Below are 21243 nucleotides of genomic sequence, written 5' to 3'. Positions count from 1 at the left end.
ATATTTCAGTAATCTTTTACTAATTATTTCACTATTCACAAATATTTCACTGATAATTTACCAGTGTCTTCATATTAGGGGTAGATGGCTGATGGTTTTTCCTATAGTGCACTGCTCTTCCCAGGTCATCCTTCCAGAGAACTTTGGTGGTTACACTGCCAATACTGAATGTGGAACCTAACACTTAAAAGGGTAAAGTGCTACTGAGTTGTGTACCCCAGGATGTCAGAGTAATGATGAATTGCACAGGCAATAGCTAGCAGGAGCTCTAAGGATGTTCTTTTGTTGGGTCTCAGATTTTCAACCCTCTTCCTTCTTGTGCAGCTGTCTATATGGTTTCCAGATCTTACAGATAATGATGGGTTGAAGTTGGTCTGCAATTTGACTCTCCTTCCTTGTCAGGAATTACTAGAACTTTATTGTTCAACATGCTAGCCACTAACCACATGTGGCTGTTTAAATGTAATAAATTAGTTGCAATGAGGTATAATTAAAATTATATTTAAATTAAAAATTTCTCTATTGCACTAGCCACATTACACATTACAGTGGCTGCCATATTGAACAGCACTGCCAGCTCTTTTGTACACTGACATCTCTAGAGGTGCAAGGGCATGCTCAAAGTCACATTACTAGTCAGTGCAGAATCAGGCATTTGCGGGAGTTTAGCAGTTTTTCTTCTATATCATTAATTTAGCCTTCCCATTCTGTTCCTGAAGTATCCATATCCTTCTTCCAAATAGTGAGAAACTCAGTAATAGAATTAGAATTTAGTTCTTAGTACATAATTCTAGTTTTATGATATTTGTAATTCATCTTAGGCAGTTTTGTGTTTATGTGTGACATCATCTATGGTACGGTGGCAGTTAATCACACATGCCATAGATTGTTCACCCTGGTCTGTCTGTATTATGCCCATGATATAGGTGGGAATCTCGATCAGGATTTAGTATCTGTAGTATCAATACCTTTATCTTTATAAATACCTACAATCTTTAGTATCAATACCTATTTAGGTATTGGAGTTGGAGAGGACTTTTGAAGGCATTTTGACAGGCTGTTGTTGGTGAGAACCCCACCTCATCAAAGAGTCCACTTTTTCCCACAACTTTTAATTGATCTTGGATTTTGTTTATATTAAGCTAACATGTTCCTTCCTTTAATTTCTACATATTGGTCCTAGTTGGCTCACAGAAAAATGTTTACTCCCTCTGACATATGCTGTCCTGTCAATATATGAAGGCTGTTTTTTTTTGTCATCCAATGTCTTTTTTCCTCTATGCTAAGTAGACCTAGTTCTGTCATCTCTTCCTCATGGGACATGTTTACAGACTTCTCACCACCCTGCTTGCTTCCACCTGGACCAGGGACAGCTCACATCTGTGTGATTGAAAGTTTTGCCTTTCATCTGAATGTGTGTGAGGTATGATCAAACAATATTGTGAATGTTTAAATAAAAAAAAAATTATTACAGTAAAAGACACATTGCTATTAATACTCCTCAAAATACCCCCCTCACTTCTCCCATCGTTCTTGCCACTTTCTGTAGCAGTTCTTGAAGTCCTCTTTTGTGAGTGTCTTTAGTCATGCTGTCGTGGCTGCCTTGATGTCCTGAATTGATTCAAAACGTTTACCTTTCATGGTCATTTTGACTTTGGGGAAGAGCCAGATCTGGTGAATAAGGTGGATGAGGACACAATGTAACGTTTTTATTTGACAGAAATTGCCGTACCAGAAACAGTGTGCAACATGGAGCCTTTCCGTTGTGATCACAAAGTATGGTGAATGCTGCTGCCAAGTGCCATCCAGCAGAAAGGCAGGGATCTTCAATACGGGAAGCAGCACATCAAACCTTAGTAACAGTGTGTGACAAGTTTCAACTTGTTCGGTGTAGTTAGTCGGGTGTGAGCTACAGTTGAGAGAATGTGTGTTTTAAAGTGTGCCGTAAATCATGGATCATGAACAATTCATTAACATGAAATGGGCAAATGATTTCATCCTCCATCATGACAATGTTCCGTGTCACACATCACTTCTATTACCTTTATAATCAGAAAATATTATGCAATTTTAATAAAAATAATGCTTGTCTTTACAATCAGTATATTGGGTAGAGTTTGGGTTTAATGACTAGAACAAAAAATAATGTTCTGTCTCTCCCACTCCCTCATTTTTTTTTTTCTTTCTTACATTCCACCCATTCACCAATCTTTGTGTGCCTGCTGTGTGTCTAGAACCACTGTGACATTGCGGACACAGTGATGAATAGGAAAGTGGATTCCTCCATGGAGAGAGGCATTAAACAAGTACTTGAATTATCCTTGCAGTGGGAAGGGGGCACTAGAACCATATTTAATTCTCTACTTGTCAACTGTAGGAGCCTCACTCAGCAGGTTTTTCAGTCTTTTCATGTTTTTTAATTTCTGAAGTGGGAGTGATTCTTGGAGGAGCTTCCTTAAGGTTTGTTGTAGGACTCAAAATCAAACAGATAGACCACAGAAGGTGAGATTTCTGTAAAGATCATGGCTATTGTTGTTGCTGTTGTTATTGATGAATTATATGAATAACATTTTTTTAGGGAGGTAGAGTGACTGATCAACCATGATAATTTACCTTTCTTTTTCACTTATTTCTTCCCCTTATTAAGTGCTTTCACCATTTTATTACAAAATGTTTCAAGTGGGAAACAGCCCTTCCTACCATGGTTTTGTCCCTCTTCTCAGCAGTGGTAGTGACGGTTATCATGATGACAGTATCCAGGATGAGGTACTACACTACTAACTCATTTAATTAGTGTCTTCATAATGACACTAGGAGACGAGTGCCGTAATTAATGTCCATTTTCTAGAAGAGGAAACTGAGGCACAGGGATGTGAAATGATCTGCCCTATATCACACAACTAGTGAGGGACCAAGTCAGAAATCCAGGAATCATTGTGGTAAGGCTTTTTCTTTTTTCTTTTTAAATCTGTAGAACTAATGGAAAAAAGAAGGGATACTATATATGAATATGAAAAATCACCTTTGCAGTTGGTTTAAGCTGCTACTTTGTGACAGCCACTATGCAAAGAGTTGGGTTTATGCAGGTTATAAAGTTGTGGTCTCCTCTTGAGCCAGTGTAATGGAGAAAGCCACCATGAGTTGTTGGAAGGATTGATATTTTAATGTAACCAACTCTACTGGAATAGTTTGGAATGAAGTGTTTCATTAAAGAATAGTTATATTACTTATCTAGTTTAACTTAAAAGAAATCTTTATACAAAACAATTGCTTTTTCGGGGTGGAGGTGTTTGTAACAAGATAAATAATTACAGTGAATGAGCACCACCTACTTGAAAATGTCTTACTAGTTACAGATTTATTTTCTTTTGCCTTAGCAAAGGAAAATAATTTGGGGAAAATGCATCAAAGATTGTTTAACCATAAAATATATTCTGATTAATGCTATTTCTTAGACTGTTTATGATAAAGTGTGTCTAATTACATTTCCCAAGGCATCTTATCACTTAAAAAAATATTGTCTCTTTAATATTTTTCCCCTTTATCTATTTCAATTCTTTTGTCTAAATTTACCAACACAAAAAGTGCAAATTAAAACCTTAGCAGGGGCTGAGCTTGCCCAGGTGGCTCACATCAGTGTGAGCGTGTGGATGTATTTGTGTGCATTGTTGTCCCCAAGCTCATTGCCTTAAGAATATGCATTCCTGGAGCAGGGGTGGGGTGAGGAACTCACCAGGGAGCGTTTACAGGATGCAGAAACAAGGGGCAGTGTGACACCATTAGTCAACATTGGTCAAATGACAGAGTAGGAAATTTTTATATATCAAGAACAAAGGCATCTTCTGTGATAAATATTTAGTGTCATTTAGAAAATTTAGAAACTTCTTGTCAGATTCATTGGCTTCTTTGAACTGGCTAAGAATTTATTTTTAATTAAGTTTATTGGGGGTGACATTGGTTAATACCGTGTTTCAAGTGTATAATTCTATAATACATCTCTGTATAGTCCAGTATGTGCTCACAACCCAAGGTCTAGTTTCCTGTTACCATATATTTGACCCCCTTTACCCTCTTCAACCTCCCCTACCCCCTTTCCCTCTGGTAACTACCATACTGTTGTCTGTGTCTATGAGTTTGTTTGTTCATTTGTTGCTTTTTTGTTTTATATCCCACATGAGTGAAATCATACGATTCTTGTACTTTTCCATCTGACTTATTTGACTTAGCATGATACTCTCAAGATCCATCCATGTTATCACAAATGGCAGTTTTTCGTCCTTTCGTATGGCTGAGTACCACATTTTCTTTATCCAGTCATTCATCAAAGGACATTTAGATTGAACCCTCATACACTGCTGGTTGGATTGTAAATTGGTAAAGTCACTATGGTAAATAGTATGGAGGGTCCTCAGAAAATTAAAAATAGAGCTACCATATGACCCAGCAACCCCTCTTCTGAGAATCTGCTCCAAAAATTTAAAAATGTTTATTCTTAAAGATACATGTATCCCTATGTTCACTGCAGTATTATTGGTAATAAATAACTAAGACATGACTAAGTCTTTTTAAATTAAAAAATTAAAAATCCAAGTTAAACTATTTTCAGTTGACCTTTGTTGTGGCCATTTCTTGATAAATATCTTCGAATAAGTAGAGTGTCTCTTCTTGTAGGAAATGAGATAATATGAAGGAGTTTGCAGTTTTGTTTTTATTTATTCCTGCTAAAGAATTTTTAAAATGTATTTTTATTTATACAGAAATAAATAATACTTTATTTCAAGAACCTCTTTAATGATCATTCATATATGAAATATTTACTTTCTGAATCCCTGATCTGCCTGAGCATTGCAAGTTACCCTTGATTAGCATTACTCTAAAGTTGCTGTTATAGACGATAATGTTATATCAAGGATGGAGGAAACAAAATTACATCTGTTCTTCTGTAGAGGAAGGACATGAGCAAGTGGAAAGAGTTTCCAGATGGATAGGGAAGCCTGTTCAAGCTGTTATGTGCTGACTCGTCCTCCTGGATGGCTACCCTGACCGTAGGGGTCCTTGTGGCTTCCATACATCATAAATTCTAACTATGATTCTGTGCCTCCTCCAGGTCTTTCCTGTACTGTGGTTATTTGACTCCGAGGTAACACCCAAGCTTGTCCTTGTTTGAGATTAATTTCCTTCAGGACAGGCAAACTGGACTCCCTGTGCAAAAGCTGAGCAGATTTATTTTGACAGCATTGCTCACAGAGCTTGCCTTATTTCTTTCCAGGAAAAATTAAAATCCTCTGCTTTTTTTTTTTTTTAAACTGTCTGTTTCATAAAAGCCACAACATTGTAGACAACTTAGTAGTAGAATTATAACATTGTTGTCAAAAATCCTCACTTGGTTACAGAATTTTGGAGCAGTGGAGCTGGACTGGAGAAGCACAGCTGTCTTGGCTCGCAGTTAGGTCTATGGGGAATTGTCTGATGTGCAGAATTCACATGTTACATTTGTGTAGCTTCCGTTTCTGTTCTTACCCTCTATGACCCTCTGTAGTTCTCTCTCTTTACCTTAAGCTCTCCATGTAAATCACGCTAATTTAGCACAATCTGTGGTGACTCCACCTAGCATTTCCAGGGAAAAGAAATATAGCCTGTAAAGGTGTAGTCGACTCAGTGTATATTTCTCCCTGACTGTGCTGATTGTGTTAGGTTCTCTGTTTGAGACCCACATGCATCTTCCTGGATGCTTTTCCTTCCCCTTTGTCTGTGGAAGAATTAAAATCAGTCTTCCTGCTGTGAAGGTTACTTAATTATATAATCAAAAGGACATTTCAAACCCCCCTTTATGCTAAATTGCTTTACGCAGTCCCTGCCCCTGGCTATGATTAATGGAGTTAAAATTTTTTTCAGGATTAAGACTGGGACTTATGTTTGGATGTTTGGAACTCATATCATGAAGCTCCTTTTAAAACTTACAACTTGAGGAATTTTTTAAAAATTCACTTATGAAAGAAATGTGCATTTTTGTAACAGTGGCCATCAAGATGACAAGCCAGATAATGTAACATAGCTGGTAGCCAGCTTTGAGCAGGTAACCTGTGGCAGAGCAGAACTGGCTTTACTTTATTTTAGCATTTAAAAAACCATCACGATCAGCATCTTTGTTGTCATCAGGAAACACGTATAAAGCCTCTGCCCATATATAACATTTTCAGTTATCACTAAAGTGGAGGATAAGCTTGAATGTCTGTTCACTAAAAAGAAACATCAGTTCAGACCTGCCCAGACTGTTTTAAAAAGAGCAGGCTTACTAAGTCATGCTTAAGAAGCCCTTCTAAATTCCAAGAAGCATGTTTTCCAAGATTTAGATATGATATAGTTCTAATGTTATGCTTTGCCTAAATATTGAATAGTGCTTTTGGCCCCATAGATAATGTATTTAGTATAGTATTTATGCTTCTGTCACAGGAACTAGCACATACTCAAACAATTTTAAATTATTTTAATGGTTTATATTTGTTTCATCTCTGCTTTTTTAACATTGAATCTCAGCTCTGATTTAATAATGTTGTTCAGGGATGCAATCACCAATTTTAACATCCTCCCTCTAGGGGAAATTATATAATTATATTACATATATGTTGTAATGTAATTTGTTGTATGTTATAGAATATATGTTGTGTATTATATATATGCTCTTATATATGTATATATAAGGTTGATGATCCTCTAATCCTGTAGTTTCTAGAAACACATTGAAACACATTGGAGTTAAAAAGTAAGGATAATTAACTCCCTTTAACTGCTTATAGAAGACATAGCCCCATACATCAGTGAAATGTAGCATAGGAACTCAGGCTAGCTTACTTATAAAATGAGTAAAATTGTGGTCTTTTGCAAGTATCATAGTCTTACTGGGACTCAGTTTCCTCATTCTTAAAATGAAGGAATTAAATTGACAACTTCCGGCTCTGAACTGATTGAATTACCCTGTTAATCTCTTGGGTCATGCAAGTTAGTGATATAACTTGGGTTAGCTTGAGTGTTTCAAAGCAACATTAATGAAAGCTCATTCTCTGGCTGCTGTCCGGTAAGAAGACATTTCATGAATGTTCCCTGTCATTTGAATCTGGTGGATGGATGAATAAGCAAAGCCACCTAACCCCCAAATCCTCTTCATTCAGTGTGGAGCCGGAAGCTGCCAGACCTTAGGAGCATTGCTGGGACACGTGGAAGGTCTGTAACACAAGGCCCAAAGAACAGACACTGCCATCAACTCTGCTCATCCTGTCAGCATTTCTGAGACCAGGTTTCAGCTCACTTGAATTTGGCACCTAAGGATTTGCATGTAGTTTTTCTTTTTGTTTTTTTTTTTAATTTCATTTTCAACTTATTTCCCTTTTTGTGTCTTCCTAACTCCTGCTCTTCTTTTCTGACTAAACTGTAGATTTACACTATAAAACAGACTGTCATTAATCTCTCTCTCTCTGCCTTGATTTTCTCAGCTGAAAAATGGTGATACTAATATCAGCCCTTTCATTTCCTTTGATCTTAGGAGGAATAAAGTGGGTAGAGCAGGAGGGTAGTTCAATTGTAATAAGAATCTTTATTTTTATGTGACATTTATAATTTTAGTATTGAATACACATCTGGGAGAGAAATCTCAGTTTGAATGACACAGATAGAATGATGGCCTAGAAGACATTAGAGTTGCATGCAAAAACTAAGGAAACATGTTTAAAAATTGTTAAGACCAAGAAAACTGCTGTTTCTTTTCAAAGAATATATGTAGAAATAGGATAATTAGATGCAAACTCTATGGTGTGATAAACAATATAAATATATTTTGTATGTATCATTTTAATTCAATTTTCAGAGAAAAAGTCTAATGCATGGTTCATGAATGCTTTACTGGGTAGTGACTCCCCCCCCCCCCCCCAAGATCTGTATGGTTCAATATGGTAGTCACTAGCCACAAGTAGCTATTTTAATGAAAAATAGTTAGAATTAAATAAAATAAAAAAATTCAGTTACTCCATCATACTAGTGACATTTTAAGTGCTTAGTAGCCACATGTGGCTAGTGGCTATTATATTGGAGAGTGCAGATATAGAACATTTCCACAAGGTTCTATGAGATAGCCTACTTTAGAGGAACGTCCCCAATCCTCCTTCCCAAAGTTGTTTTAAAAATTTTCGATAGGATCTCTGGCTTTATATTATTATATTTTAAATGTCCATTTCAAATTATTGAAGATAGCAGAAGTTGGGCAGGAAAGCACAACTTACTTCAGGGCATTGTTTTCTCTGCTGAGAACAAACACACCCTTACTTTGATCATCTTTAGAATGGTTACACTTGGAAATCTTGGAACCAGTTCTCTGCTTTCAAGTTGTACTTCTTCCATAAATATTTTCTTACTTTATTTAGTATCTTATTGCCTGGACCAATCCAATAGTCACTTAATCATGTGCCATCTTGAATTGTTATGTAATTATTTCATGGGTATAAACCAAACTGTTAATAGCAAAATAACTAATCTCTTACATTCTAAATTCACACTACCCACAAATCCAATTGGGCTTCATCCATCATCAAGTATATCCAGAATCTGATCACTTCTCCCCACTCCCACTGACCACTGTCATCCCAACCATCATCGTCTCTTAGTGAATCAGTGCACTTGCCTCCTGACTGGTCTCCTGCTTCTACTCTTGCCCTCTCACCTCCCCCTCCCCCTTTCCAGTCTGCTCCCAGCACTGCAATTGGAGAGATCATTTAAAATGGTGTCATCACTCTCGTGCTCAAATCCTCTGGTAGCTTGCTTACCGTTTTATTCCAAGTAAAAGCTGAAGTATGGACAGTGGCCTCCAGGGCCACACAGAGTTTGTGCCTCCTTCCCCTGTCTGGTCACCCCTCTGACCTCACCCATGCCTACTCTCCTCAAGCCACAGTGGGCTCTTCTTTATTATCAACTCCTGCAGGCATATTCTTGCCTCGGAGCCTTTGCATTTTGCTCTTCCCTCTGCCTGAACCACTCTTACTCAAATGTCCATATGGCTCATTCCTTCACTTCCTTTAGGCCTTTTCCAGCATCACTTCAAATTGAAGTCTCACCAAACTATTTAAAAATGCCACCTACCTACCACCCCACTCTCCAGTCCCCTCATAGCAATCACTGTTCCCTTTCCCAGTTATATTTTTCTCCATAGCACTTATCACCATCTGGCACACCATATGTTTTACTTTTTTGTATATAGTCTGTCTCCTCCTAGTAGAACACACACTACTGGAAGGGAAAGCTTTATGTCTTTTTATTTTCAGTTTCTAGCAAAAGGTAGACACTCAATAATTATTTAATGAATGAATGAATGAAATAGTTACTCAAATATTTAATGACAATTATGTACGAAATGCTACCCCCAAAAAAGAATATGATAGGATACGTGCATTTAAAAGAGAATTATGTATTTTTTGGAACCAAAGAGTGCTAATCTAATTGAAATTCACTTTAGCAAGAGATAAACACAAAGACACATCTTCTGGTATAATTCTGCCTCCACTGCCATTCCTCTCTAAGATTGCTCTGGTTTCCGGCCCTGCTTTCTGCCTGGCTCTACAAGGGGCCTGAATTCCTCTCCTTCCCACTCTTGAGGGGCTGCACAGAGGGGCATTTGAACCAGGGCTCTAGGAGTTGTATATACCACTTTCAAAAGAGAGAGAACTTGGGGCTCCAGTCTTGGCTGGTCCTTCTGCAGACTGGCCAGTCCTTTGCTGTCCTGCCACACATTCAGGCAGAAGGATCCTCCTGGTTTTGGAGCTGAGCTGCCATGAATATGTTTGTTCAGAGAGTCCAGGGGCTGTTGGTGAGGAACCTAACCTTGGGAGGGGAGGTGATGAGTTTTAGAAATTGAGATGCAGGGAGTCCTTTGCTCTGAGCTCGGAAATGGCTAATGGCAGAGGAGCTTCTGGTCTGTTTCTGGCAGAGTCGGGGAAGGGAATGGTTGGAGCAGTAAAGACCCAGGGGTCACTTAAAGTTTGCTGGTTCCCACCGAGGCAGGAAGGGGCGGCGGCTCCTCTGCGTAGAGAGTCTTACCAGTAGTTGCTAATTTCTACATTGCAGGGCATAGCAACATCAGTGTTTGTGACAAAAGATACCAGTTTTTCACTTCCATTGTGTGAAAGCTGGGTTTGGCTTAAAAAGCTCTGCCCTGAAGTTTCACTTTATCTTGAAACTTTGAGCCATTTGGCAAAATGCTCAGGTGGAGTTGTTTTAATAGATGAATGATGTTTTTATGTTCCCTGAACAAAAACACTTTCCACATAGCAAATCTCATTTATCTGAAGTTTCAAGAAAGAAAAACAGGCTCTGTTTAAAAAAAATCAGGTTTCCTCTCTTTGGATGAAAGGGTATGTCCTTTCATTGTGCCCTAGCTTTTTAAAGTTTTATCAGTACCCTGACCCACCCTTTGTAAATTGTTTAGTTTTATGGATTTAACTTAGTTACCTTGTTGGCACAGTCAAGGGCGAAATCAAGATATAAAAGCCACTCAGCCATAAAAAAGAAAGAAATCTTACCATTTGTGACAACATGGTTGGACCTAGAGGATATCATCCTGAGGGAAATAAGTCAGACTGAGAAAGACAAATACCATGTGATCTCACTTATATGTGAAGTCTGAAGAACAAAATAAATGAACAAACAAAATAGAAACAAATTTGTAGATACAGAGAACAAACTGATGGTTATCAGATGGGAGGAGGGGTTTGGGGACTTGGTAAAAAGATGAAGGGATTAAGAAATACAAATTAGTAGTTAGAAAATAGTCCCAGGGATGTAAAGTACAGCATAACAAATGTAGTCAATAATGTTGTAACAACTATAAATAGTGCCAGTTAGGTACTGGACTAGTCAGGGGGAACATTGCACAAAAAATGTAAATGTCTAAGCACTGCTGTATACTTGAAGCTAATATAAAATAATATTGAATAGCAACTATAACTGAAAAAATAATTTAAAAAATATATAGTAGGGGGATAAGACAGGAAGCTGTATCATAAATAACTGTAATGCAAGAAATAAAGGGATAAGTGGACCAGAAGAGGTACGCCATCCCTTGAGAGCTCAGAGAAAGGTATGTTATCTCAGGATTATGAACCACAAAGGTTTCGTGGGGTAGGAAGTATTTGCGTTGGATCTTGGCCAGGAATTGAAAGGATGCTGTAGGTGTCCAGCTGGCTGCCCAGGGGCTGAGGGAGAAGTTACAATCCGCCCACCAGAAAATACAGATCAAAGAGCTTAGTGGCAGTTTGGAGGTGGGGTAAGCCGGGTGTTACTGAAGAACTCAGGACAGATGAGTGTGAAATGGCTGCCATTTGGGGACTGCTGTGCTGACACTGGCATGCTGGAGGTAAGGAAGGGGCAAAGCTTTGGCTTTGAATAAAGTTGGCAGCTTTGATGAATAAGCTAAACTGGATGTAATAATGACAAAACTGGGAGTGTTTTGGGGATTCAAGTGTCTGAAGACTTTTGATTAAACACAAGTGAGTGGATAAATCTGGAGATTTCTTCCAGGAGCAGAACTGGCCCCACAGAGCAGGAGTGCAGGGCTAGGGAAATAAAATGTTGCTATGTCATGGCAATCCTGCTTCTTTGATATAACTGTTACATAAATATGAAACATCTTAACAATAAAATGAATTCCAGCAGCCAGGGGAAAAAAAAGGCGTAGAAAGCCATAGGACATCTGAAATCATTTATTAGGTTGGTGCAAAACTAATTGCTTTTTAAGAGGTTAAAAATAATTGCAAAAACCGCAATTACTTTTGCACCAACCTAATGTTAGATTTTGCTTACTCTGCATCCATTACTAGAAATGACACTCCCAGCCTGTGGGAGCTGCAGATAACTAGAGCTGGTACCCCATCTTTCTGTAATGAATTGGTGAGTGAAGAAGGTCTTTGAATACAGTAGGCAAAGGCAGGGATGTCATTGCTTGGCACTTGTCCACCTTCCTCTGCTAAGCGATTGCTCTTCATTTTGGCAAGTGAGTTGGGAAAGCCCTAGTAGAGTAGATCTGCTTGAAGTGGGTCGAGGTAAGCTGCAAACAACAGATTTTCAGGTACTTTCCGTTTAGGATATGACTATGAAATAGGAAGGATGTGACAGTTATGTGGTAGGCAGCAGAAATAAACAGGTGTAATGACATTTTTATAATTCACAGGCTGTAGCAACTTTTTACCTTCTAAAATCCTGAGTTTTCACAGCTGGAAAGGGGGAGGTGAGGAAGGGCAGTAAACTTGTTGCATTCATTCATTCAGTAAATGTTTGAGCACCTACTTTGTGCCAGGCACTGGGAAATACAGCTTTGAAAAGGACAGGTATGTTTCCTGCTCCCAGGCACTTTATAGTCCGGTGGGGCTGGTAGATATAAATATATTATTCCACCAATAATGAATTATGGAAATGTACAAATACTGAGAGAGCATATGATACGGGGCCCTTCTTCCAGAAGTCCTTTAGGTTAGGATCTGAAGGATGACTGGGGGCTGGGGAGAGTGGGAACCAGGTGAAGGTAAAGAAAGGAGAAGGAAGGGAGAGCATTTGAAGCAGAGGGTGGGGCAGGAGGCCTCTCCTTGGACCAGTAGAATGCCAATGTGGCTATAGTGGTGGGGGGTTGGGGAGGAAAGGGAGTGAAGTGAGGCTCAGGTGGAGGCAGGGACCATTGTAGTCATGCAGAGCTGCTGAAAAGCTTAAGCAGAGAAGAGATATGACAAAGTTTGGGTTTTTAGAAGATCACTTCAAGATCCTATAGGCAGTTGATTGGGTGAGACAAGAGTGGTTCTGTTAGGAGGCTATTATTGCAAGTGATACAGGAGCAAGATGAGGGTGGTTTGGAATAGAGCCATGGCAGTGGAGATGGAGAGAAGTGTGGACTTCAAGATGTTTAGTCTGCATTGACCTTGGTGAATCACTGAGATAGGGAGTGAAGGTGACAGTGCCTGGATTCCTGGTTCGAGAAACTGTGTTAATGGCCAGGCTCATTACCAAGTTCAAACTCTTGGAGGAGTGGCAGGTTCTGGAAGAAAGATCTCAAATTCAGCCAAGGAGATGCTGAATTTAAGGGTCAGAGAGATATCCAAATGGAGCTAGATAAATAGATCTGATGGTCCAAGAGAGGTCTGGGCTGTGTCTGAACTGGGGAGTCATCTGGGATCGATCAGGGGAAAGAATGGGAGATGGCAGGGAGTGGGGATGGACGTACGACTAGGAATGACCAGAGGCAGTAGAAACATGTGGAAAAGAGAATTCCAAGCTGAAGGGCTGTGCCAGTGCTGAGGAGGGACCTAGTTAGGAAATGCTGAAAACTTAACACTGGGTTTAACAACAAAGGGGTGACTGAGATCTCAGCAGGAACCATTTCATTGGGGTTTTGGGGTCACAAGCCAGTTTTGTGCTAGATTGGAGGTTTTTCCTCTGGTGGGTGTAATGACAGGACAAGGAACACACAGGCTGAAGGTATTAACAATGGAGGAGCAATTTCCATGGGATGAAGACCAGCAAGGGTTGGTGGAGAGAGCAGAGGCAGAATGAATGGTCAATGACCCGGCAGGATAGGGGGCTCAACAGAGTGGTGGAGCAACTGAGTAGGGGAACAAGATGCTAGTGCTTCTCTGACTGTATTGTGCATATGAGTCACCTAGATCTTATTAAGATGCAGATTCTGATGGGCAGGTCCGGGGCCTTAGATTCTGCATTTCTAACACATTCTCAAGCGGTGCCAGCCCCTCTGGCCCCATCATACATTGGGGAGAAATTAGAAGTAGAAATTCAGGGGGTGGGATGCCTGAACTATAAATCCTAGAGGTGATGCAGTTTTAAGCAATAGATAAGACAGACCGTGGTATGACAGAGTGGACCAGAAGGTCAAGGAATGAGAAGGTCACTTGATCACTGAGTTTCTCAGGATGCATGGCAATGATGCTAATACGTACTGTTAGCAACACTGGTCTATGCACCTTTGCATATATTATGTTGTTTAATCCTCATGTCAACCCCCAATGTGGTCTCTATTATGATCCTTTATTTTACAGATGGGGAAAGTTAGGCACAGAGAAGCCTCTCCCCAGATCACCCATGCTGTGAGTGCTAGAGTCTGGATTGAAACCAGGGTAGTATAACTCCAGAACATTCTCAGAGCCCAATACCCTTAGGTGAATGGATGTGTTACCCCTCATGACAGAAGCAGAGGGCAGGTATAGACATTTTGAGCCAGGTGTTAGCATCATCTAAAAAGAAAGATAAGAATCTCTAAGAGAGGGCTAGCGCTTTTACACATTATCCAATTTCATTCTTACAGTTGTCCTACAGAGGTTACACCATACCCATTTTACAGGTAAGAAAAATAAGATTCAGAGATGTTACATGTTCGTAATTGGTAAATGGGTACTTGGCAAGTGAATTAAAATTGGTCTGAGACCAAAGCCGATTCTTCCTCCATACCAGGTTTCACATCACCACACAGAGATGGAAATTCTCTTGTAATTCTCAGATAGGCTGTAGTTATCACGGAAATAATCTCCTCTGCACGGACTCAAGCTACATCCTGGAGATGGTGTGTTGTGAACAAAGCTGAGCCCATGAGACTGGGTGTCTTGGCTTTGCTCTGTCTCTAGCCGTTTGCACACATCTCTGTAGATCTGTTTTTATCCCTATAGATCAATTATGAGGACAATTATAATTGTCCCTTTATATTAATGTCTGCTATATGCTTAGCACTTAATAGGTTACTGCTAATTCTTTTTTTTTTGAATTAGTTTATTGGGGTGACAATTGTTAGTAAAGTTACATAGATTTTAGGTGTACAATTCTGTATTACATCATCTATGTATCGCATTATGTGTTCACCACCCAGAGTCAGTTCTCCTCCCATCACCATATATTTGATCCCCTTTACCCTCCTCTACCCCCCCCACCCCTTTACCTCCTGGTAACCACTAAACTGTTGTCTGTGTATATCAGATTTTATTTCTTCATTTGTTTGTCTTATTCTTTTTTTCAGTTTTATATCCCCCATATCAGTGAAATCATATGGTTCTTGACATTTTCTGTCTGATTTATTTCGCTCAGCATAATAATCTCAAGATCCATCCATGTTGTCACAAATGGTACTATTTCATGTTTTCTTATGGCAGAGTAGTATTCCATTGTGTATATATACCTCATCTTCTTTATCCAATCATGGAAACACTGGTTGTTTCAATGTCTTGGACACCGTAAATAAAGCTGCAGTGAACATCAGAGCACATGTATCTTTACAAGATAAACGTTTTCAGATTTTTGGGGTAGATACCCAGGAGAGGGATTGCTGGGTCATATGGTAGTTTTTAATTTTTGAAGAACCTCCACACTGCCTTCCATAGCAGCTGCACCAATCTGCATTCCCACCAAAAGGGTATGAGGGTTCCTTTTTTTCCACATCCTTTTCTATACTTGTTACTGATAGGTCGGCCGGTAAAGGAATGTGTGCAGTCAGGCTAGTTAAGAAAGTATAAGAAAGTCTATTTTATTAAGAGAAAGTCTGTCAGGCTAAACAAAGATGGCTACAGCCCAGGCTGCACGTCTAAAGGAGACTTGCAGGCCCAAGGGAGGGTGTGAGGAGGGTTTTATAGGGGTTGTGCTGACAGGGTAGCATTGTTTGAACAGAAAAATGCTGACTGCCTATAAGCCCCTAGCTGTTTTGTGGCGTTTTCTGTTATCACAAGTTTGGGTCTATCTGTAGGTGCTGGCCAACAGACATTTTGTTGGTTTCTTGGAGACATGGCTCTGTCTCTAAGTCAAGGTCTCTGAGAGCTAACATTCAGAGACCTAACATTAACTCAAGGTCTCTAACATTCAGAGACCTAACAGTTATTTGTATTTTTGATGATAGCCATTCTAACTGGTGTGAGGTGATATCTCATTGTGGTTTTTATTTGCATTTCTCTGATCTTTAGTGATGTTGAATATTTTTTTCATATGTCTATTGGCCATCTGTATGTCCTCTTTGGAGAAATGTCTCTTCAGGTCTTCTGCCTGTTTTTTGTTGTTGAGTTGTATAGGTTCCTTATATATTTTGGATATTAGCCCCTTATCTGAGGCGTTGTTTGCAAAAATCTTCCCCCATTCATTTGGTTGCCTCTTTATTTTGTTGATGGTTTCTTTTGCTGTGCAGAAGCTTTTTAGTTTGATATAATCCCATTCATGTATTTTAGCTTTTACTTCCCTTGCCTTTGGAGTCAAATTCATAAAATCCTCTTTGAACTCAAGGTCCATAAATTTAGTACCTATGTTTTCTTCTACGTAGCTTATTGTTTCAGGTCTTATGTTAAGACCTGAATTAATTTTTGTACACGGTGACATATAGCAGTCTAGTTTAATTCTTTCGCATGTGGCTTCCTAGTTCTCCCAGCACCATTTATTGAAGAGGCTGTTTTTTCTCCATTGTATGTTTTTGGCTTCTTTGTCGAAAATTTATCGATCCATATTTATGTGGGTTCATTTCTGGGTTCTCAGTTCTAGTCCATTGGTCTTTGTGTCTGTTTTTCTGACAATACCGTACATACTGTTTTGATTATTGTTGCCCTGTAGTACAAGCTGATGTCAGGGAGTATGATACCTCCAGTGTTGTTCTTTTTTGTTAGGATTGCTTTGTCTATTTGGGGTCTTTTGTGGTTCCAAACAAATCTGATAATTTTTTTGTTCTATTTCTTTAAAAAATGCCATTGGGATTTTGATGGGGATTGCATTAAATCTGTATATTGCTTTGGGTAATATGGCCATTTTAACTATGTTGATTCTTCCAATCCATGAACATGGAATGTCTTTCCATTTCTTTGTGTCTTCTTCAATTTAGTTTAAAAATGTCTTATAGTTTTCGGTATATAGGTCTTTCACATCCTTGGTTAACTTTATTCCTAAGTATTTTATTCTTTTTGCTGCAATTGCAAAAGGAATTTGGTTTTTTTAATTTCTTTTTCTGAGATTTCATTGTTAGTATATAGGAATGCAATGGACTTTGGTATGTTGATTTTGTAGCCAGCAACTTTACTGTATTCGTTGATTGTTTCTAATAGCTTTTTGGTGGAGTCTTTAGGGTTTTCTGTATATAGCATCATGTCATCTGCAAAGAGTGACAATTTAACCTTTTCATTCCCAATTTGGATGCCTTTTATTTCTTCTCTTGCCTGATTGTTCTGGCGAGGACTTCCAACACTATGTTGAAAAGCAGAGATGATAGGGGACAGCCCTGTCACGTTCCTGAACATAGAGCAAAGGGCTTCAGTTTTTCACCATTAATTATGAGATTAGCTGAGGGTATGTCATATATGGCCTTTATTATGTTGAGGTATTTTTCTTTTATACCCATTTTATTAAGTGTTTCAATCATAAGTGGATATTGTATCTTGTTGTAGGGAAGATGTTGAAAAAAATTTGCCTTCATTGGTTGATGTGAGCTTTTGTCTATTAGCTTTGATCTGTTCCTGTATGTAAGGTGATTTCTGTGCTGTGATCAGAGGTTGAGTAAATTCCCCTGTTGGTCTCGTTCTCCCAAGCAGGGGAGATATGAGATGATGTTGTTTTCTGGATCTCATTCTCCTGAGCAGGGGAGATATGGATGAGGTTGCTTTTCTGTCCCCCTTTGGTCTCATTCTTCTGAACAGGGGAGACATGAGATCAGGTTTTTTGTTTGGTCTCATTCTCTCGAGTAGGTGAGATATGAGATGATGTTTGTTGTTCTGTCTGTGTTGTGAGATGATGGTTAGTTTAGGGTTAAAAAAATTTTTAATCAGGGCCACAGAGTGAAAGCAGACATGATCTTTAGAACATGATGTATCTACAAATGGTCAAGAAATGTTCTTTACTCAAAAGGTGAATCCATATGAACATACGGCAGAGACAGAGAGACAGACAGATAGGCAGACCAGTAGTGACTGGTCCTGTTTCTTATGATACCCAGCTTCCTTCATTCAAGTCCTGTGGGTAATACCAGAGCCTACTAGGCCTACTTTGTGGTACTTACAATGCTTCTTCTGTCTTACAGGTGCTCACATCATGCCGAGCCTTCCTTCTTGCAGCACGAATCCCCACCAAGGTAAGTGTTGAGGTGATGAGGTTCCTCTCTCTCTCTCTCTCTCTCTCTCTCTCTCTCTCTCTCTCTCTCTCACACACACACACACACACACACACACACACACATATGCATGCACATACACTCTATTTCTCTCCCACACCAACACAACACATACTTGATGTGTCCTGCACGACAAGAGCTGTGGGAAGCAAGAAGGGCGGTGCAGGGTTACGAAAGACAGGAGCTGGCCGGCCCGGTGGCTCAGGCAGTTAGAACTCCATGCTCCTAACTCCGAAGGCTGTCAGTTCAATTCCCACATGGGCCAGTGGGATCTCAACCACAAGGTTGCCTGTTCAATTCCTCAAGTCCCGCAAGGAATGGTGGGCTGCGCCCCCTGCAACTAAGATTGAACACGGCACCTTGAGCTGAGCTGCCACTGAGCTCCTGAATGGCTCAGTTGGTTGGAGCGTATCCTCTCAACCACAAAGTTTGCCAGTTCGATTCCTTGACTCCCGCAAGGGATGGTGGTCAGCGCTCCCTGCAACTAAAATTGAAGCTGCACCTTGAGCTGAGCTGCCGCTGAGCTCCCGGATGTCTCAGTTGGTTGGAGCGTGTCCTCTCAACCACAAAGGTTGCCAGTTCAATTCCTCGACTCCCACAAGGGATGGTGGGCTGCGCCCCCTGCAACGGCAACTGGACCTGGAGCTGAGCTGCACCCTCCACAACTAAGATTGAAAGGACAACAACTTGACTTGGGAGAATAAAAAAGAAAGACAGGAGCCAAGAATTGAGTGCAAGCGGGGCCAAAGGACTCAAGTCTCAAGGACTGAGCGCTGAATCCGGCCAAACGCATAGCTTTTATTAGTGGACATACGGGGAAGTAAAATTGTTTTTTCCATGGTCTGTGGTTTCTGTGCCAGTTGGTTGTTTTCCCTAATTGTCCCCATTGTGCTGCAACACTTACTGTGCCTTCACATGCACACAATCCCAGGAGATGGAGTCATTATTTAGAAACCATCTGATAAGAGGGGGGATGACTGGCATCATTCCATCGGGTCTCTGCTCTGCGGAGACACCCCCTTAAGGAAGCTTTACCTATATTATTCCATCGGGTCTCTGCTCTGCGGAGTCACTTCCTTTGGTGCTACAGGATCTGTGTGGGGGAACAACCGGTTTGGCAGCTGTAAGACAACACCTACTCACTCCTCAATTATGTAGACTTACGATTTAGGCTCACATGCCCAGAGTTCTTGCAGCACACCCCCATTTTCTTTCCTTCTCCCTAGAAAGTACATAACGTGATGACAGACATTTTTACTCTTTGTTTCCTCTCTTTGTGTAAAGGCTTCCCAAGAGAAGTGATGAAGCATTCTGTGCTGCGTGCCTCTGATGCTTGTGGATTCTAGTCATTTTTCTCTCTCACCTGGGGCATGGTGTATACACTTTCTTCATGTCGAGTTCTTAATTCCTTTGGTCCAGTAGCAGCAGATTTTTCTAAGGCTTTGACATATGGGAAATAACCTTCACAACTCCAAGGAGTACATTACCAGTAACTTGGCCACCTCAGCTGCTCCCCACACACTCTGGTGTTGCCTAGGAAATAACATGGTGCCACTTTGTTCTTTAAAAGATCTGTTTAACATTTTACATAAGATGTCCTTTATTATATGGTGCAAATTAGAATTTGAACTGATAGCTCATGAACTATCTCTAATGATTGATTCTTTTATGGTAACAAAAAGGTGTTGACCAATTTTATAGGATATGCACTGATTGGTAACAAGAAATTGAGATTTTTTTTCTAAAAAGATGATGATAGCTGTATTTATTGAGTGCCGTTTTAATCAATAAGGTTTATTCCTTAAAGAAATGTTTGCAAACCATGATGTCGGCCCCATTATTACTCTCATCTTACAGATGAGAAAACTGAGGCACAGTAATCTGCCGAAAGTCAGACTTCATGAGTAGGTGACAGATGCATGATTCTCAAAGAATGTGAGCAGGAGCTGCTTAACTACATTGTTATTACTAGAATTTAATTAGTTATCTACTAAGCATATTTTAAGTACATTATCTCACTCAAATTACATAGTAGCCCTGAAGGTGACTTACTAGAGAATAGCTCAAAGGATGCAAATTTGACTTGTATTCACCAGTAATGGATGCGTGAAAGAAAAATTAGGCTCACTATGTCCTAGTCTTATCTCTTTTCCACTGAGCTGAACTGTCGCCCCTGCCCACAGACCCAGGAAAATGGGTGAGGTGTGGGAGATCTTTTAGCCTTACATACTGTGATATTTGGGCTGCAGTGTTACTTGCTCATTTTCTTAGTCCTTCCTAGCTTAAAATTCATTTGGCCACTGTTTTGTGACTACCTATTTATGTGCTAGATGACACAGTGCAAAGGACTGTTTAGGACTTGTAATCTAAAGATTTGTAGAATTTTCACTGAACTTTATGAAGATACCAACCCATTGTTTGCTAGTTAAAGGCTTAGGCTATCTGCTGCCTTTTTGCTTTCTGATCATACCAATGCTAAATTTTATCATTTTTCTGAGGGATGAGACAGCTGGTTCCAGGCCCTTTCGATAATGTAAAGTGAATCTGTATGTTTACAGTGTATTATAAATGAAATCAATTTTTGTGTAAATGATGTTGGGTTAAATTACCTATACATTAAAATACCTGACGGAAGGATGGAAGGAAGTGAATTAACCATTATCCCACTTGTGAAAAATAAATTGCAGAAGGAAATTCAAGGGCTCAAGAAAATAGTCAAGCAGCCTCTTGATTAGAAGGCTCCTGGATACTGTGTTTATCCTAATTAAAAATATTATGATGCAGCAGTAGGTGTTATTTCCTCTTAGGAAGTCTCCTGCCTCCCTTTGCTGGCTGATCCTGGACTCTGCCCCCTCCCTGCTCTGCCCTGAATGAGGGTCCAGCTTCACCTATGATGTATCTAATGTTTTACATCAGCCTGGCTTGGGTAATTTGGACATTGATTCTGATTTCTGATATTGTTAGTATCACAAATTAAGAAAAGCAGATTTTCTTCCAAAGCGACCTCCATGCAGGTACCCTCGTGCCCCCTCGCCCCCTCTTCCCCCGCCGAAATGGCTGGCTTTCATGAGTTATAGTACACCTGG

The 21243-nt window shown here is 39.8% G+C and overlaps 1 protein-coding gene across 16 annotated transcripts in view; it reads left to right on the top strand.

Moving 5' to 3' along the window:
- Positions 1 to 21243, top strand: part of CARMIL1 (capping protein regulator and myosin 1 linker 1) — a 349148-nt gene that overhangs the window by 89509 nt on the left and 238396 nt on the right. For 15 of the 16 annotated variants that reach the window (XM_033092802.1, XM_033092806.1, XM_033092813.1 and 12 more), the window contains one exon: positions 18068 to 18118. In XM_033092802.1, the coding sequence (XP_032948693.1) occupies positions 18068 to 18118 (51 nt within the window). Of the gene's footprint in view, positions 1 to 18067; positions 18119 to 20964; positions 21053 to 21243 lie in introns of all 16 variants that reach the window. The other variant, XM_033092814.1, reaches the window with a different exon arrangement.

This window comes from Rhinolophus ferrumequinum, chromosome 22 (assembly GCF_004115265.2).
Source record: "Rhinolophus ferrumequinum isolate MPI-CBG mRhiFer1 chromosome 22, mRhiFer1_v1.p, whole genome shotgun sequence".
Taxonomy (NCBI): domain Eukaryota; kingdom Metazoa; phylum Chordata; class Mammalia; order Chiroptera; family Rhinolophidae; genus Rhinolophus; species Rhinolophus ferrumequinum.
This window is presented reverse-complemented; position numbering and strand designations above follow the sequence as displayed.